This window comes from Sceloporus undulatus, chromosome 4 (assembly GCF_019175285.1).
Source record: "Sceloporus undulatus isolate JIND9_A2432 ecotype Alabama chromosome 4, SceUnd_v1.1, whole genome shotgun sequence".
NCBI classification, from domain to species: Eukaryota; Metazoa; Chordata; class Lepidosauria; order Squamata; family Phrynosomatidae; genus Sceloporus; species Sceloporus undulatus.
The window spans coordinates 163,900,299-163,921,105 of record NC_056525.1 but is presented as its reverse complement, the minus strand read 5'-3'; the positions used below and the strand labels follow the sequence as shown (position 1 = coordinate 163,921,105).

Genomic DNA, 20,807 nt, shown 5'->3' with positions numbered 1-20,807 from the left:
GATGATACTCTAGAATAGATGAAGATCCTTCACTTAGCAGGAATATGAACAAAGACAGTGGCTTCATGGCACACTACCTATATTAATACAAGAGTCCTCACTACTGCACATACTGTATAATAAAATGAATCTTCTCAGACACTTTTGAACCCTAGGAAATGGACTTTGGATAAGCAGATTACTTTCACATATCAACACTAACTGACCTCTGCTTTTTCTTATGTTTCTTCCAGCAAATGGCTCCTGGTACACAATATTAAAATTGTTCCACTATTCCATCTTTATTCCTTAACAAATTTTCTTTAGAGAATATAAAGAGATAGGTGAGGAAGAAAACACAGGAGAGCTACATACTGAAGATGCTGTTATTGGGCCTTCCAGTAAACTTTCATAAATGAAACAGTCAAACCACTTACTTTAACTTTCAAGTCTCACCTGTGACCTAGCACTGGATAATATAAAATAGCAGGAGAAGCTGAGGCCAAGAGCTAAAGCCAAAGAAGCATAAGGAGAGGATTACGCAGCAGTGTTAACTATATTAAAAAAAATGAGGCAACTACCCACAATCAGGCAAGGAATTAATTAATTCATTCCCTGCTTCAGGCAGTTGATGAGATAGCAACAGAAGTGTAGTAAGAGAAGATAGACAGATACACCTTTATACACCTTTTGAAAGATAGTGGACATCCCATCGCACTGCTCTACTCAATCCTTGCCTCAAAGCAGGTAAAAGAAATAACTGGCTGCCATGACTAAAGAGGAAAAACCAGGACTCTGCTGAGCTAATTCAACTCTTTTGGCAGTCACATAAAAGTTAGAAGCTGTGTGTGTGTGTACACACCCTTTTCATTATTAAGAAAAATGGGGGAGATCACCAGGGAAGTCTGACATGGACTGCAAAAATGGTTGGTTGCCAAACCACATTCTAGGATAGCCAAGGAAAGGATAGTCTTGGAAGAGAAATCTCAAGGTCAAGAGGACTCTTTTCTTCATATATAAGAATGTGAACATAAGATGAGCACTATTCAACAGGTTCAGGTTATTACTACAGAGATTCCAGTTTCTGTGCATAATGCAAATAATGCTCCAGACAAAAAGGTCTGCCAATCAGCATACTAGCAGAGTATATCTTGAGTGCATGAAAAAAAGGAACAAGGTGGTTTCAGATCTTCCAGCTATTCATTCCAGGACTAAATAAAGCCATGCTACTCATTTGACATTTTTTGCTGCTGTAGCTTTCTAAAATCTCAAATGTGAATACAATCAAACATAACATCTAAAATTGGACAGAAATAAAAAGGAATTGTAAATGCTCACAGTTTTGCATGGAATGCCCAAGGAAAGTGGACAGGGGTTTGTGAGCTTCAGAAAACCTAACAGCTGACTTATTACTGACAGCCATAATTTAAACATTCAAAAGAGGGGATACTTAAAACAGACATTTAAGCTCATGACCATGGTAATTAATATAGTACCATTCATAGACTTCATATGCATTATCTTGCCAAACATGGCAATAGCTCTGTCAATTTAACAGAAGTATTAGGATACCTATATTCTAAAAGAGAGATGGACCTACTGGTAGTCTCCAAGTGATTTGCAGTGGATTGACAAGCATTTCTGACCGTTTTAAGTGTTACGTCTATTGCACCAAGCTCCAGTTGACAGAACAAAAATTAGCACTCTCATTATTAAAAAAAAAAAATCAACAAGCCAGATCCTACAAGTGAGACGTCTGCACACACCTCTTTTAAAGAAATTATGGGGGAAGAGAGATGGTAAATAACGGAAGGATACACAGTGCCTCATTTTAGAACTAACAAGCCCTTGACCAGTTCAATACATCCCCCTCATTCATATAATCATTCATATGTTTATCTACTGTTCTGGGCTTTATGCAACAGCCTTCCTTCTGTCTTTGACCCCCAATGACTATCTATAGTTATAACTGAACTTGTCACATCCCCTCCATACTCCATGCATTTGAATTTACATTTAGCTTATATAGGTCTGTCTCTGGATTCTCCACTCCAAACATGCATCTGAGGCAGTAGGATCAAGTCTATGAAAGCTCATGCTACCAACATCTTTCTTTCAGTTAGTCTCAAAGGTGCTACAAGATCCCTTTGTATACTAATCTTAGGTTGGGTAAGCTGTGTGTTCTCTTCCACACCCCATAGACCTGTCTTTATTTTCCTTTGCCATCCAAATCAGATTACTGTAGATTAAGGATTCCCTCCTCAAAACCAGAATGGAGCCTTTAAGGTACAACTTCCTGGTCCAGACACACACAAGGGAAGGAGTGCACAAAGACCTCGTTTGTCCCTAACTGAAAACCATTATGTGTATGATGGTGATTGTTCCATCAGAACTGGGCCACTGGATTAATTACTGAAGAGAGATTTCAACCACAGGATCCTGGGGTTCAGCCCATACTCAGAGCTACTGTTTTTTAAAGACATTCTGGGTTTTGGAACAGCAAAGATGGCGGTGGAAGGAATAACAAAATGCATTTGCCTTAAAAAGAATCATCAAAGAGATCAACAATTCACAGAACAATAAAACTGTAACCACCAATAAGACATTTGCACACACCAAGAAAAAGGACGGTTGAAACGTCATAGTTCGGGCATTAGCCACAGAGGTGGGTAGACCATTGGTCCCAAATGGGACTAAAAATGAGAGGAGAAACAAGAAGGAATAAAGGTAAGAAACAAATATGGTGGTTTAAGTCAATGTACATTCTAAGCTAACGGGCTTTTGTCATTTGGATGATAGACAATTAAAACACACTTTTCAGAGCTTTGGTAAAAAATGCCTTCCATTTTACTAACTACAAGTCGCCTTCTCCCGGCCATCGCTCCAAAAGTATTGGCAGAGGGTGTGTTGTGTGGTGTGTGTGTGGGTGTGTGTATCTCAGTTAACCAATCATTTATGGAGACCCCATGTTTCACAGGGTTTTCTTTAGCCAAGAAATACTCAGAGTTTTTGTTTTGACAATGCCTGCCTCGAAATAATGGAGGTTTATTGCACCGGGTTTTAGAAAGTTCCACAAGTTTGGTTAACGTCCCACGCGGGGGTGTGCACAAACGGTGATGGGAACGCGATGGCCAAGAACCCCTTATTACTGCACACCGTAAACCCGCCTTTGCCACCGGGCCATTTTATCCAATCGTGTTCCCGTTGTTTGCCAAGAGAGTTCCTTTCTGACAACTGGTTTTAAAAAATCATTCTCAAAATGGCCCTACTGGAACCAACTGGAATCGCGAGTGGAACGACCGGCAACAAAGGCGGCGTTCCATGGGCATAAATGGTTTCTTGGCCCCATTGCAATTCCCTTCAATTTCCATGACGTCCGTGCTGGGGCACGTGTAGAATACACTGGGGAACGTTTTGGACACTGGTGCGTAAACCTAATAGCTACTGACGAGTGTCGTATATTCTTGTTAATCCTTGGATCTATTCCACATGCTACAAATAAGCAGACCATAATCAAATGTAAAGAAGAACCACTTGCACATGAGGGGGAAATAAACCAAACAGCCCCACCACTATGGTTGCCAAACAAGAAATGATTATGGACTTATGCCATATGTTGTAACACAGAGAGTTTTTCCAGGACAGTTTCCCAGTTATGCTTTGGAGTAAAGGAGCAGGTTTTCACACTGGAAGGAGGATGTCAACTATGTGAGGGACCGTTGCACCTAGAATCGTCTCCATGCCAGTATCTCTATCAGTGAAGTGTGTGTGTTCAATCACTATGTGTGAACACACCATGATATCAGCTACTGTTAATTCTTACTGTTTGAGTAGTCTCCCCTTTCCGCACCCTCAGAACTAGACATTGCTTGGTTCTATACAAAAAATGATACATTATTCATGTCCTATTCAAAAGGCAACTATCAAAGGACTGAACTAATCAGCCTATTCTAAAAGTTAAATGGACAGGAATAGACTGTCCTCATACCAGTTTTGAAATGGGAGAGCATTTTCCTTGCTGGTCACGAGACTTAAAGATGGTTCAACTTTTTTTTATGTACATACATTTTAATTACATCGCCCCTTTGAATTTTTCTCTCTGAGCCATCTTAGCATTATTTTCAGTGGAAAGATGGAATAACAAGTAATATACAAGTAAAGGTAAATAATAAAACCTGAGTCCTATAAATGTTTTTCAACAATGTCTTTTTTTAAATCTGTGACCAAGATCACCTATATATTCTAATGTGAATAAAGTGCTCATAAATTGCCTATAAACAGTGACTAATCTGGGAAATAATTTAAAAAACATTTTGGTGTAGGCTGTGTTGATCATCTAACAAGCAGGATCAGTGACAAAAATTAACGAGAACAGCAACTGTTTCCACACTTTTATGTATCTTACTTTTTAAAAAATGTGTTGTCCATCAGGGAGCCAATTTTTAGTGGATAAAGATTTATTTAAAAATAGTAATTTCAACAAGTCCTTCAACAAACACTGGGGGCGATATGAACCTTTTGGGGGGTAGGGAGAATTTTTGCTTCTGTTAACTACTGGTGCTGATGGTGTGATGGGTGAGCCTCCCCAGTAAACGTATCATACCGGCACTAAAGCCAACCCTGGAGCCACATAGTGAAAATTGGTGCACGTGTTAAATTTGTGGAAGAAATCCCCACCTCCAACACTGCTAGAGGGCTCTCAAAGATTTCATAAAGTATGCAACACTGCCAACAATCAGGCAACGCCTAAGGATGGTGGTGACAGTTTTAACAAGTAGTTAAATTTAGATGTATATTGCTAGTAAATGGGTGGGAGGAAACGCCAACTGTGTAAGGTCTCAAGAAGCGACATTTCTAACACTATGCTGAGTTTTATTTTTAATCAGGAGGAATTGGAAAAAGAAAAAGTAACATGCCAAAGGTCCAATAGATGAAAGATGAAAAAAATGTAATGCAGCAAATCAAGTAGCTTGGGCATTCGTAGTGTGGAACCTTGTAACATATTAGGAGTTACAAACAGTTTGCTTTCGCTTTAAATAAAAAAAAAAAAGGTGGGAAATATTAAACTCTCCAAATGCCATGAAACTGCAAGTCATATGATCCCTTTTCACTGATAGTACTTGCAGTGCAATAGCATCTGGTGTCCCTCGCCTGCTCCAAAAGACAAAAATTAGAACCACAACCCCCACACTTTTCTAGATGTCAAATACCATTTAGGATGGTGGCCAAAACAAAAACAACAACAACAACACAACAACAACAACAACACAACGACCCCATACACAGAGCTAACTCTTGCTCTGGCTGGGTGCATCTAACTAACAGACATAATGCAGTTTGAACCATTTAAGTGCTGTAGCTCCATCTATAGAAATATGGGATTTGTAAAACAAGGCTTCTCTGCCAAAGAGTGCTGTGCCTCACAACGCTAAACATCCAAGATTCTGTAAAATAGAGGTATGGCAATTTAAGTTGTGCAAATGCATTACTTTTACGTGTAGATGCACACCAGAATCTAATATTATCAGTGAGTGGCTAGCTACTCTATGCGGAAACCTAAAGAGGCCACCAGAGCAACACATGTTTCTTTCCGAAGTAGTGTTGCCAAGGGGTTGAAAGTGGTCTTTATATAGATGGGTGTATGTACTATTCCATTACTGGAAGAGTATACATTTACTGTTATGCAAAAATTCACTAAACAGGGTGAGCTAGGTTGTTTTTTTTTTATAAAACTGGTCACAAATAGAACTGATTTAAACAGAGTGTTCCATGCAACCTAGAATCATGAATCGTTAGAGTTGAAAGAGACACACAGGGCCATCCAGTCCAACCCCCTGCCATGCAGGAACTCTCAATCAAAGCTGTCCTGACAGATGGCCATCCAGCCTCTGCTAAAGACCTCCAAGGAGGGAGACTCCACTACACTCTGAGGGAGTGTGTTCCACTGTCGAACAGCCCTTACTTCAGGATGTCCTCTTAAGTTGAAGTGGAACTCTTTTCCTGTAGCTTGCACCATTGTTCCAGGTCCGTTCTCTGGAGCAGCAGAAAACAAGCTTGTGCCTTCCTCAATATGACTCCCTTCAATTATTTAAACAGGGCTATCATATCACCTCTTAACCTTGCTTTTTTCCCCAGGCTGAAACTCCCCAACTCCCTAAGTCATTCCTCATAGGACATGATTTCCAGACCCTTCACCATTTTAGTCACCCTCCTTTGGACACGCTCCAGTTTCTCAACCTCCTTTTTGAATTTTGTGCCCAGAACTGGACACAATATTCCAGGTGGGGCCTGACCAAACAGAATATAGTGGCAACTATGGAACTTCTTTGAACTAGACCACTATTACTTTTATTGCTGCAGCCTAAAATTGCATGGCCTTTTTTGCTGCTGCATCACACTGTTCACTCATGTTCAACTTGTGGTCTACTTGACTCCTAACATCCTTTCATGTGTATCGTTCATTCCAGTGGCACGCAAGCAAATATAAAGACAAAGCAAAACACTACTTGCTATATATCCACTGGCCTTTACAATATTGCACATAGGATCAGGTGTAAAAAGAGAGTACTGGGGACAACTCTATATTAGAAACGCTTGCTTAGCAGTCTTTCAGAGTGGGTTTTTTGGAGGAGGGGGGTGTAGGTGCTCTTAAACTACAATCCTAGAAGTGAACCTCTGTGTTTGACATTTTGGTTGTATAATGACTGTCACCTTCTTCCTCATCCTTTTAGTTCCCCTAAGGGCAACCTTCATCAATGTGGAAAGGGAAAATATTCATCCTTAACTCAGGTTTTTTAAGATAGCGAACAATTAAATTGTAGTAGTAGTACCTCAAATTACCCAGTTACTACTCCTCCAATTGCCTCTGTTGTTACAAAACAAATACACAAACAACAGTATTGTGCTCTGTATCTACCCCTCTTCATCTTTGATTTAGCTCATTTCCCCCTATCCGGAAATGTCTGGCTTCTATCTATTGCAGTTTCATCCTCCAAACCCTAACCTGTGTTGAACTATCAGCTACTGATGTGTTTAAACAAAGTGAGCTGATGATCAAGGTCAAAGTGACTCTGTTCAATCAAACCATAAAACATGAAGTGTTGTCTTTGAATGTGTGACACAATGCAGCTCACTAAACCAGGATAGAAAGCTTCCAAGAAAAAGGAAAAGAAAAACTTTGAACAGCTCCTTCTTTATGGCCCTGATGAAGATGATACTAGAAACTGAGGACTTGCACATTAATGCCACGTTTAGCATGGTTGTCTGAACTGGACAATGACTGTGAAACTGATAACTCTAATGAGCTCATGTAGATAAACTAAACCAAAGTCTTATTAGTCCAAGAATGACACTTGAATTTAGGGCATTAACTACCATGATGAGGGAGCTAATAAATTTGAACTAGATAAACTGCACATGGCTGGAATAACTGGATTTTAAATGAGGGTAGCTGGCTGTCGCTTACTTGAAGCTACATAATGAAAACAAACCAAAGCAGAAAATTAAGTTGGCGAGGGAAATAGCATGACCTTGTATGTCAAATTATTCCTCAGACATCGATATTTGACAGTCCTGCACAAGGGAAACCTTAAATGACTTTTTAAAGTATCCCAGTTTCAACGCACATTCTTTTCCGGAGGGGGAAATTTAATAAAATATGGCGGCAACTACCACCTCCATTTTTCAGGTTTTTGCGGAGGGGAGTGGTAAACCAGTTTAAGGGAAAGATACACCTTATACTGTTATACTAGACACCATATTTTGCACTATCTTTATTAATTGGACTTTCCTTGGAAGCTCCACCCAGCAAAACAGCATCCAATGATTGCAGAACTTTAAGGAGATATCCGAAGATACAGTTGACCTCTATACACAGGATTTTTTAAACACGGATTTCAAGATCCATGGGTTTGAAAAATGTTAAAAAATTATCTAACTTTAAATATCCAACTTTGATTTTGCTTTTTATAGGGGACCCCATTTTTGCTATGTCATTATATTTAATGGGACCTGGCATCATGGATTTGTATCCACGGGGGATCTTGGAACCAAACCCCCGCGTTAACAAGAGTCCACTGTACTACCTTAAAAATGAACAGAAACATTATAACAGAATGAGAACCCAATGATTCAAAAGAGTGTTGGGAATTTAAGATTCAAAGTATTCTGTCTTGGATTTACAATGCCTGTCCAAGTTGGAAGGAAAGCTACGCATACAGGGCTTTATAATGTCTCATTATGCTAATGGTATGTTGTCTCTATTACTATGGTACGTTTTGGAAAAGGTATAATTGGAAAGAGATGTACATAAGGACATTGTTATCCACCTGAACACTTAGCCATCACCCTAAGTGGAAAGAAAGACAAGAAAAGAAAGAACTTTAACATATCAGCATTGTAAGAACTGCAGTACCCACTCCGGTCATGGCCTTGTTTTTAAACCAGTTTTTTGCATTAATATATAGGACTACCCAATTATAGGATTTTAAATAAAAAAAACTAGGTAGCAAAAATGCAGTTTTAGACGTCATGGCTACTAGTTTAAATACTAAATGTTCTTTTAAAATGTGATTCTTTTACAAGCAACAAGTTGTTGAAGTAGAGAAAAAAAATTCAAATAGTCAATGTTGTTTTAGTAAGAGGGTTGGAAAATAGTAATAATAGCCAGACCTTTTTTTTAAAAAATCAACAATCAATTGAAAAAACAAAGTGGTGAGATTTTTTTAAGTCATTTGGTTTAAACCAGCCTACCATGCCTGTTTGGACTACTGGAATGCACTCTATGTAGGGTTGTCTTTCAAAACTGTTCAGAAACTTCAGCTGGTTCAAAATGTGGGGACCAAAATGCTAGCTAGGGCCAGTTATAGGGAGCATATAACTCCCTTGTGGGAACAGCTCCACTGGCTACTGGTTCGTTTCTCAACACAAGCCAAAGTGAAGTCGAACGCTTTCACAAGTGCTGGTCATGACCTATAAAGCCCTATACAACTTAGGTCCAGACTACCTGAAAGACCATTATCTCCACATAGAAACCTGCAAGGGTCCTAAGACCTATGGGAGAAGGCTTTCTCTTGGTCCCGCCACCATCACAACCTCACTTGGTGAGGACACGAGAGAAGGACTTTTTAGTGGCTGCTCCCACCCTCTGAGATTTACTTCCACGGGAGGCTGGGCTGGCTCCCTCCCTGCTCTCCTTTTGCTGGTAGGCAAATACCTTTTTGTTCAGTCTTCTAATATATAATCATGTCAGAGAAGTTTTTATATGGAGTGTGTGCTTTAGATATGCTTTTAAATTTTTGTATATTTTATATCATTATATACTGTTCTGAACTAGATGATTTTAATTGCTTTGATTTTTTATTGTAAAAATACTTTTTAAAATGATTTTATCTGTGATCTGCCTTGGGTTCCTTTCTGTGTGAAAGGCAGCAAAGAAATGAAATTAATAAATCTAGAGCCAAAACACTACTTAGTAACTAGAGAATACAACTTTTGAATCAAGTCATATGGATGTGAGGCCAAAAGAAATACTCAAGCAAGGTCCTATTTGTTACTCTCTAAGTGATGCCCTTTCTTCAAATCTAGCAAAACCAGATGAATTATTCTTCTTAATCTGTGATCATGTTCATGTAATGCCCCTGCCCAAGTGTGAAATATTTTACCCTTGGGTGGGTTTTTCTCAGATTACAATGCATTGATTCTCAAGCATGAAGGTGAATGCTTTCTCTCCTGCAACAGAGGAGTTGTTTATATGCTCAATAAACTGGCAGAAATGACAGCTCAGGGTCATCCTAACCTTGCTAATATGTTGGTAGCACATATAACTCCATCTTTTTTCAATCAAACGAGCAAAGAAAACAGTGGAGAAGTAGCTGGTAGCATTGCTTGTACAAGAATAATAACGTTTCTACATCCTGAGATCAGAAATTACTATTAAATCAATAGCAGTCACAAGGTAGAAACAAACAACTTAAGCTCCCTCTAGTTTCCAGGCTGTATAACACTGCCATCATGTACCCTGCTAAAGGATGAAGTCTTGAAAAAGCTGAAGCAATTCTTCTTTAAGTAGTAAGGTGTTCAAAAATGTAATTCTCTTTCAACCAAGGATGAGGAGCCCTTTCACACTACACAATGATAGCACTATAATCCCACATTTAACTGCATCCTAGGGATTCCTGGGATTTGTAGTTTGGTGAAGCACTAACGGCCTCTGGCAGAGAACCTTAACTGCAAATCCCAGGATTTCATTGGAACAGAACCTGGCAGTTTGAAGTGGAATCATAGCATCCTTAATGGTATAATGTGCAAGGACACGAAGGCTGGTTCAAAAGGGACCAGGGACTGGTTAGCTTCCCCACAGTTACTTCCCTCTGGTTTGTTGTCATATCACTCTGGAATCATTAATACCCAGAAATGCTATAGACAAAGCCTTCAACATGGTGCTTCACCTTTGAAGATCACCCAGCTAGGTAGAACAAGTTATGTGGGAACAATGAAATCATGTCATCACCCCATCCTATCCATGATGTCCAGTGAAGCAGTATTAAGAAAAATCTATGGATAGATCTCACATAGCTGCAGGTAATGTATGAATCAGCCTGCATTCTTTGTTGTCTCAGCTCTGAGTAACCACATAAAAGATCACTCATCAGTTGTCTTGGACAAAAGAGATCAGAATTTAACACAGACATGCATTAGATAAATGTGCAAGTGATGTAATAGTAGGCTATGTAAGCTGCATAGGTAATAAAAAACACCAAAGGGATATTAGGGACCATGCTATTTATCATTCTGTTCTGGAAATGAGATCTGGAGCCCTTTCACACTACAAATTCTAAATATCCCTTCCTGACCTCAAGGAGGGACTTTCCTGACTTCAAGGAGAGACCTCCTTGACTGAAATGGTTGAGAGAGTATAAGCCAAGTGATCACTGAATTCATTTTCACCTCCACCATGTTTAGGTGACTTATGCTTAGCCTCACGGCATGGCTCTATATTCAAAGTAATTCACATGCATTTTCATGGCTCTTTAAACAACCAATCCTATATAAGCAGGATGTTTTCTCAGGCAACATGGTGTAGTGAGTTGACTGTGTTGGACCAGGACTTTGGAGAGCAGGGTTCAAATCCCCATTTGGCCATGAAAACCCATTTGACTTGGCAAGTCACACTCTCTCAGCCTTAGAGGATGAAGAAACTGGCCAAGAAAACCTGTGATAGGTTTGCCTCAGGGTCACCATGAGTCAGAAATGACTTGAAGCCACACATAGAGGGAAACAGAGACTTACCAAGTCATATATAGACTGTAGCAGGTTATCATTAGGCAAAATTCAGCCTCTATTTGAATAAATCGGTTAGAATGGATATTTCTGTCAAGGGACAAGGGAACTGGGCAGATATACTTCTGTCAGGGATCAAGGGAACTGTATATACAAATATACACAAGCCTGTTCATAAAATAAATGGTTTTTTTCTACATACAAAGTAAACATAGCAAGTACAGTTCTATACCGCTTATCAGTGCTCTTAAGCATTCCCTTAAGTATCATTCACAAATCATAAATATTGCATGTATTTCTGTGCCACCAAATAATGTTTAGTTGTTTAATTTATCCTATTTCTGGATTACAGCTAGCAAGTTTATATTCTATCAGCATCCACCAAAAAAGATGTTGCTATGATTACATTAAAAGATGGGCTTATTCTGGCAACTTTCCCAACACAGCTGAACAAAGAAAAAGAGAAGGCACAGGATGGCACAAAGTAATCTCATACAATGAGTAAAAGCATGAGAAGGGAAGGGACACATACAAGTTAAATTAAAGCAGCTAACTACCACCATGCAAAGTGCAGCATGCATGAGGACTGATATGGTCTGGTGTGCACACTGAGAGCTTTTCATAGCCCATAAACATAAGGCTAGACACTTTCCTATGCTGAAGTTGCAGCTAACTTTTATAGTCTACTCCAACTACAGCCAAGCCATGAGTAAACAATACATTCCAATTCAAGCCATAGAAAGCAGGGGTGGGAACAAGCCATTTGGGCCCTATTAGTCTTTTCCCAACACTCCACCAACCAGCTCTCTTTCACCAGCAGGCAAAACCCCTCCTATTTAGGCATGTCTTTGATTTTTAATCACATAGCAGAAGCGTGTTGAAGATATGAATGCAGTGTTTTTATCTAGTATTTTGTGCATTAAGTTTTAATTGTATTTTAAACGATATATTTTAAAAACAGATTTTTTCAATTTTTCATTTTAAATAGAATTGCCCATTGTTTAAGCTAAACTTCTATTATAAATTATTTAAGTCACTTTGAGTTCCATGTCAAGAAAAAAGCTTGTACATAAATTGAATGAACAGATAGACAAAAAGATAGACAGACAGATTGACAGATAGACAGAAAGAAGTCTTCCAGATGGACTGTCATTCCCATCATCGTTCACTACTGGCTGTGCTGGCTACAAAGAGCTGCACAGAGCTGAAATCCAACAACACCTGGAAGACAACAAGTTCTCCCTCTCTTTCTTTGCTTCCTTCACCATCATTAATGGGTATAACAGCGCTGGTCAACAACTGGTCAGAACTGCCTACTCCATGTCCATTTTGTCAATAAAGTTGGTTGTTCTGTACAGGAGTTGTGAGGCTGTGCAAAATCAGAAGATGAAGAGTCTATAGCTGCTCTTACCTTTGAAGCTTGCCGAAGCCATCGTAAATATTCAGTGAATGTGTCAAAACAGATGTAGTAACTCTGGCTCTGAGGTCCAGAGGAGCTAAATGCTAAACAGTGCTGGTGCTTTTTAACTTCTTCAACCTGTATTTGGGGATGGGGGGGGGTGCAGGGGAGGAGAGAACAGAGTGGTATATTAGTAGAATTTCTAAGACAGAGGATAAGCCTCTGAAATGCTGATTAACTACAAACCTGGTTAAAAGAGAATCAAAAAGAGAAAAAGCTGCCAGGGTAAGAAAACCAACTGTGTGCAATTTTAAATAGGGTTCCCAGACTGTTTGTTTTGGATGAGTCAAAGCAAGCTAAAACAATATACTGAATAGCTCAGATCATTTTTGTCCACTTATACTGGTAGGGTTAAGCAAGTTTTCAAAGATCTACAAAAATGTAAGGATTCTGAACAAAACAGGCTACTATTCCTATGTACACTTTACCTGGGAGTAATCCCCACCAATTACAATAGGGCATACCTCCATGTAAACATACATGGGATTCTCCTATCAAGCTAACAGCATTAGTAGACCACTCCTGAAAGCACACAGTCACAATTTTTGGTAATTCACTTAAGCTTTGCCACAAGATCTTTAAATCAACAAGCTGTCAAAGGAATATCACTTCTGTCATTCCAATTCACCACACACCACTTGCTTGAGTGAAACAGAGCAGCAAATATTCAAAGTTCAAGAGATGCAAGCAGAACGCAGGAGTATAGCTTATGCTCCTAATGTATGAAATAATTCACTGAAACACCTTAAAATCTTATTATGAAGAAGTTAGAGCCTTCGAGTTCTTGTACAGGATACTTGAAAAACTCCTGGTAGAGCATAATCTATTTGCTTGTTGAAGGGTACCTGGTTTAAAAAGAATGTATAATACCAATTGACAATTCCTCTCTAGCAGTAAGTATTAGTGGAAGACATTTATGCATCTGTGATCACACTTTCTTACATTTAAGAATTTTCTGCCTAAGTCTACTATGCAAAAGAACCACAATATCCTGAGTTTACTTCCCCACAGAACAAACTTTTCTCATAATTTCCAAAGAAGACACAAAAGCAATGTACACCTTAGATAATTTTCCCAACAATAAGAACACCATCTCCCTGAAACCTGCAAGAATTACTCTGACAGTCACAGAACTCCTGCATATTACACACACACACACACACACACACACACACACACTGAAGAGTAAGGACAGAACTACACATTTTAAGGATATGGGGGTACCACTCAAAAAGAAAGTTTTGTGTTCAACCATTGAAAAAAAACTGGGGTCTATGGATTAGTGCTGGTTCACAGCAAATTTCCAGGAAAGAAACAATGGTGCTTTATAGACGGGCCATATTGGGCGCTGTCGTTACGCGCGAGGGGCGACGCTTCCTGATGCACCTTGCCCCTCACACGTAATGAGGGCGTAAAATGGTGGTGCCCTATACACATGGGTGCTGCCATTTTGACATGACAGACGCCTATCATCTGCACATCACGGCGTCATAACGGCGCCGGAAAAAGAAGCCGCTTTTTGCAGCTTCTTTTTGCTGCGCAGGGGAGCCGCGCGGTTTGTCCGCTGCAGCTCCCTCGTGCAGCAAACAAGGGTGGCGGCAGACCACCCTTTTGGGCAGTCTGTAAAGCAATGTTAATCAGTGGAAAAAATATAGTGCCAGTCCCTGGCACACTGGGGCTGGGGAAGCCTGCCAGTCTCTCACAGCAGATGGGTTTAAGCAGCACTGGTCTCAACTACCCACTAACTCAACCCATCATCTTGTTCAACGTAGCCTACTCCTTGCTATCATTACAATGGAAGAACGCAAAGCCCCACTCAATAATGTTGGCTACTGCCAACAGAGCATCTAATGAAACATTTTGTTTCTCACTATGATCAACCAGATGCCACTGGAACTCGAGGGGTGGTGGAGATGAAAACAAGAACAGCCTCTCACTTTTTGTTGCTTTCTAACACCTGGTATCCTGAGACATGCTGATTTTGCTCCTTGAAGGTAGTATGCACCCATCATGACTAGCAGCAATTAACAGTCTTATAGGGGTCGGGGAGCTCTGTTCAGCCCTGTGTTCCTTGTAACATACAATCCAACACTTGAGAGAAAACAGAGAGTACAAGTTGATCTATTTCCACAGAGGTTTTACATATTTGAGCTTCACCACATCTCCGATTGTTTTATTTCATTATGTATTTCTTAATTTTATTTATATGGTGTCTCCCTCCTGGCGTAGGACCCAAGCCAGCTTACAAAGGCTAAAAAAAAATGCTTTCATTTTTTAAAAAATCCTCTTTAACTTAATTCTTTGAATTCATTCAACTTTGTTTCATGAATAACCAGAAATATTATAATGCAAAGAGTTACTGAAAGACATACCCTCACTGCTTTTTGGACCACACCCTTTTTTGCACTGAATGAATGAATGAGTGATTTATTGAATTAGTCAACAAACCATTTCGAATGGTTACAAACTGACCTTAAAAACAATTAAAATTAAAGTTTATATTAAAATAACAAAGGACCAGAGTAAAACTAAACAAATTAGGTGCACTCCCCCCTCTGAGTCACATTTTTCCTCAAGTTGGCAGCCTTAGATGCAAAAAGGGCCACCTTCTGAGAAACAAAATGATTAGAGTCACTCAATAAGAAAGTATGTTTTTTCGATACAGGCCAGTTGCTGGACAGAAAGGGGCCCAGAAAATGTTCCCTACAGCTTGACTCAAGATGGCCCTCGAGTCGATAATGCTCTAGGTCCTCTATTACTTGGGCACCACGTATACATAGCCTATTTGGAAGCGGAACACCTTTAAATCTTCCCTGGAGGAGCACTGAATCCATCACCTCAAACCAAAGACAAGTGAAAGCAATGTATTGGCACCTTCTCATCACAAGGAACAGATATCTTTCACCTTTGAATTGTGTCTTGGATGTAGCTAGCCAATTTAGAGCCTTAGAGATGGATGAAGCTGCAATATCAGCCTGGGCTCTGAGGTCACTGGTTCTTAACTTGACAGAGTTTTTTATACTATTGTTGTTTCCCATTAGGACCACTAACATGAACCCATGTTTAGGCAACATCCTTGTAAATTTATATAACCAGGATGATTCCATCCTGTTAACCAGCTGTTCTTCTAAACACTTCTTTGAAACCTATAATCAGTCATTGATACTAGCTTGAACCAGTAATTATATAATCTTAACTGAATTTGGTCTGAATGCCATAATTCCAACCTCAGGTTGAAGTGCATAGGCTGGACAGGATGGGAGCACTCCCAAGATAATATGAAAAATCTGATTTTGGACTCTTTCCTAGAATGGAAACAGTCCCAAATTTCTGCACTATATGTTAAGACTGACTACACTTTTGCCTTATACACACTGAGTACTGATAAAAGGGATCCTGGGTAACTGCAGTTCAAAAGACAATTCAGAGACTGAGAACAGGCAATTCCTTTTAGCTCATTTCTCTTAGTCTGCAGTGACTAGGACCTTGAGCAGGGGTAGGCAACCTGCGGCCCGTGGGCCGGATGCGGCCCGGCGAGGCCTTGGGACCGGCCCCAGCCCGGTCCTGCTGCCGGGGCCTTTGGCGTCTCGCGCGAGGGGCATGGTGGGGCAATTGTCTATAGAAGCCTCAGAAACATGCATTTATCTTAACATTTTTTTAAAAAATCAGCAAATTTTTTCGCGTGACCTCCATTTTTTATTTAAAAAGTGCCCTCCATTTGAAAATTTTGTCCTACATTTGTCCCGGTTTATTTATTTATTTATTTTAAAAATTATTTAATTATTTATTTTTTGGCTCCCCCCCCCTCCCCAGTTGTCTGAGGGACAGCAACCCGGCCCCCGGCTCAAAAGGGTTGCCTACCCCTGACCTTGAGGATAAAAAGACTAGCTTAAGGTATTAAGGGAATTCACCTGTTCAATTTTGTTAGTATCAAGAAACCACCTATAATGTTTTTTTCTTTACAAAAATTAAAACTTTAGATTTGTTATATGGTGAGCCCTTCCTATACGTGGGGGATCCGTTTCGGACCGCTCCGCGTATGGGAAAAAAGTGTGTGCTGGAATCCTAGTGATTCCTATGACGGCACGCTCCTGTGTGCAGTACATGGGCCATTTTGTCCTTCATGGGCTTGCTGTACACATAAACTCAAAGCTGCATACAGCAAGCCCACGTATGGCGTGGGCGCGTTGTAGTTAATTTCTAAATCATTCTCCCTCCAGAAGAAATGAAATTTTCTTATTAACCTACGCAAACCAACCTGAGTGGTAGACATTAATATCACGTCATCAGCATATAAAAGGGTATTGATAATGGTTTTGGATACCTTTGGCATATGAAATTCTTGTGCAGTAACTGTTGAAACTAAATCATTAATATAAAAATTAAAAAGAAAGGAAGCAAGAATACAGCCCTGATGGACCTCTTTGCTTGTGGGAATTTCATAAGTTAAAACATGATTAACACCAGTTCTAACTCTTCGTCAAGTACCTATGTATAATGCCTTGGATCAATAATTGTTTTAGCCAATTTTGCTCATAACAGATTCCTATTAATAGAGTCAAATGCCATACTTAAATCAATAAAGACATTAAAGAGCTGGTATCTAGTTGTTGAATATTTTGATGCCAGATGAAACACAATGAAACAATTATCTATTACTGACCTTCCTTGTCTGAAGCCAGACTGCTCCTCTGCTAAAACAGAATTATATTCTCCCCAGTCCTCTAATTTCTTATCATAGATTTTGGCTGGGATGACAGCTAAAAAGATGGGCCAATAGTTTTTTCACTGGGAACACATAATTGCTTATTTGCTGAGTGCAAAAAAAAGCAATTCTTCCAACAAGAGCATGGCAATTTCACAGTGCTTCAAAGATTAAGCTGAACTGCTGGTGAACATGGGATTCTTCCTCCAGCAAGCAAGTCTACTGTCTGACTGTCTGTCAGTGTGCCTATCAACTTATAGTAACCCCATCATAAGTCACCTGTCAACTTATGGCAACCCCATGAATTCCATAGGGTTTTCTTAAGCAAGGAATAGTTGAGAGGTGGTTTTGCTAGTTCCTTCCTCTGAAATACACCCTACAGCATCTGGTATCCTTTGGTGCTCTCCCATCCAAATACTAACCAGAGCTGACCCTGTTTAATGTCCAAGGTCAGATAGGATCTGGTGCCTTTAGGGTATTTAGGCTTACAAGTCCACTGTAGTGCTGAATAAAGGAACAAACCTAGCTGGTTCACTGCCATGGGCATACAGTGGCTAACATTAGAGATAACTCATGAATCCTAACACAGATTTAAGACTGCAATTTTTCAAGACAGCATTCTTCAATCTAGTTCCTTAAAGCTATTTTTAACTACAACACCTAGCATTCTGGACTACTGGTGGTATTGGCAGAGACTGATTGGTCCTGAAATCCAAAGCTTCAAGAGAACACTAGGTTTGGGGAGGCTGCTTTAGAGTTGGGCTAGGGGACATGTGTCCTTCCAAATGATGTTGAATCCAATTCCCACCACCTGAGCCAGTGAAGTATAATGCGAGTGTGGTTTCATGAACATTTAGAAGGCCAAATCTTCCCTACCCCTACTTTAGAGTCCAGGTAGTAGTAGTTGTTGTTGTAGTTACTGTGTGCCTTCAAAATGTTTCTGACTTATGGCAACCCTAAGGTGAACCTATCATGGGAGTTTCTGGGGCTGAGTGTGTGACCCACCCAAGGCCACCCACTGGATTTATTTCCATGGCCAAATGGAAATAGAGTCATAGTTCAAACACTCAAACCACTACAACATGCTGGCTCTAGAATATGAGTACTGCCCAGTAAGACAGAGTTCTTAGGAACCATCCAGCTGCAGTCACACAGGTCAGAAAAAGGAAGAGCCATCCACACCTAGGATTTCCAGCAAGAACACTAGACTGTGCAACTGCAGCCAAGTGGGGCTCAAGAGCTCTCCCCACTACCATCACCACTGCAGCCATAGAAGTGCACCCTGGTGCCTTCAAGCTGGGATTCTGGAGCCAGTGGCAATGAAAACACAGTGAGCAAACAGTACAGCCCTCTGCTCCACCACTGCTTAAACAGAATATTTGCCTACACATCTTTAGACCTCAAAACCTTTAATAAACTCATTGCCTGAGTTACACCCAATAGGAAACAACTCTTTGATTGTTTTAAAAAAAACACCAAAAAACTGCATGACCCATTTTACTATTCTGGAGTAACATCAGGCACTTTTTCATATTTTTAGAAAAGTAGAATGATTGACTTGCCTTTCCACCGATTAAGGGAAGCACATGCATCTTTCCAGTCTGGCTTTCTTTCACCGATGATACAATTAGGCACGTTCCACAAAGGATAACTTGGCGTCTTGTCCATCTGTTGACCGGCAAATGCATTTTCCCTTTTCTAACATTGTACATTCCTGAGAGCTGAATCCGTTCAGAGTTGCCAATGCTGTGGGGCTTTCCTGAAATGGAAACAGCAAACAGCTTTATCAGTAAGGATGCTTTCCTCTTTTAAACTGCTCTTCAAAAATACACAAAATAGAATGACGGCTGTATATAGGAATAAGAGTCAGAAGGGACACCACAGCTTCAAATATATAGAAAAATCACTAGGTTGCAAATTGCTTTCTTCAAATTCTAGCTGCAGGAATAATCTGGAAAAACTCAGTAATAATATTTCTGCACAAAATGAACAGCAGGACTTGGGACAGTTTTGCACAACCGCTTTCTCACATCTGGGGATTTGGCAAAGACAAGAACCACATCTGAACCACAAAGAGACGTCTGAGATACTGCAAATCAGAGCAAGATTCTCTGAGCTGCAATGTTCTTTACTAGAGCCCAACATTTATTGGATACAGGTTTAGACTTTGGTCCCACCCCCAAGATCTCTCATTATGAATAAGCAAATCTTCCCAAATCCAAATACTACTACTACTAATAATAATAATCCAAAATACTTCTGATCCCAAACATTTTGGATAAGGGAGACTCAACCTGTATACTGTTCAGGACCAGAGCTTGTAAACATTACTTTTTTAGACTTCTCAGAATTTCTCAGCTAACATGGACAGTGACTGGAAGGTTCTAGGAACTATAATCCAAAACAATAATATATCTAAGTTCTTCCCAGAACACACACTGAGCATCAAGAGAAAAAAGCAAAGAACAAATTGGCAAGAGGAGGAATTTCCTAGAGAGATTTTTTTTCCTCCCAAGTCCAATGGAAAAAAAAAACTGAACCTTTTAAATCACTTCCAAATAATTTCCTTAAATTATTTCCTCAAGCTAAAAGACAAAGTGGTAACAATAACAACAACAACAACAACCCAAAAATGCTATAAAGTATATCTAATGATACCAGCAGCAAAAGGTAAGTTCAGACAATACTGACTAATGTACTTTATGAATTTCTGGTTGGCCCAGTAAAGATGTTGCTTTTTTATGGATTTTCGATATTATTGTATTTTGTTGACTAATGAAACAAAGAAAGTCACGGCAAACACTAGGATTCTGCTCAGCAAGCAATTTTCATATTTAACATGGCTTAATGCTAATGTGAAATGACACCTTCAATTTGAGATCTACCAAGTTGGTGCACCCCCTGACACTCCTGATCTTCCAAAAGCATGAAGAGAGGAGACAGACATTTTATGGCCTTCAATGTTTGAAAAATGCTCTGTTTTAACCATTTAAAAATGTGTTTTAGGATTGCTTTTAGACTGCTTTTTAAAGTTTTTAGAAAGCATTTTAATATGCTTTAATCTTTGTGCTATTTTGGTTGCTTTTATTTGTTCATTTGTTCAAGAGCCCTTGGGGGCTAGACAGCAATGCAGAAATATCTTAAATAAACACAATAAATAAATATTATTCACACTAGCAGTTGATCACTAACTTATTGACCCAAGTATTACAGCATGTGCTCTCAGAGTTGTAAGGATTTAGTGTGAAATTGCTGAAGGGAGATACCAGCAGTTATTACTGTTCCTACACCCACTCCTAAGATGCGCAAAACTAGTGACAGAACTGAGTTCACTTTTGAGGCAGGCACATGTGATACTGTGAGTGTCTCTTCAATACCAGTGCC

The 20,807-nt window shown here is 39.7% G+C and overlaps 1 protein-coding gene across 1 annotated transcript in view; it reads right to left on the bottom strand.

The window, feature by feature from the left end:
* The window catches only part of PHLPP1 (PH domain and leucine rich repeat protein phosphatase 1), a 193,047-nt gene that overhangs the window by 79,521 nt on the left and 92,719 nt on the right, over positions 1-20,807 (bottom strand). The window contains exons 2-3 of the mRNA XM_042464403.1: positions 18,986-19,182; positions 12,671-12,796 (exon numbers count right to left, since the gene is read on the bottom strand). Of these exons, the coding sequence (XP_042320337.1) occupies positions 12,671-12,796; positions 18,986-19,182 (323 nt within the window). The remainder of the gene's footprint in view (positions 1-12,670; positions 12,797-18,985; positions 19,183-20,807) is intronic.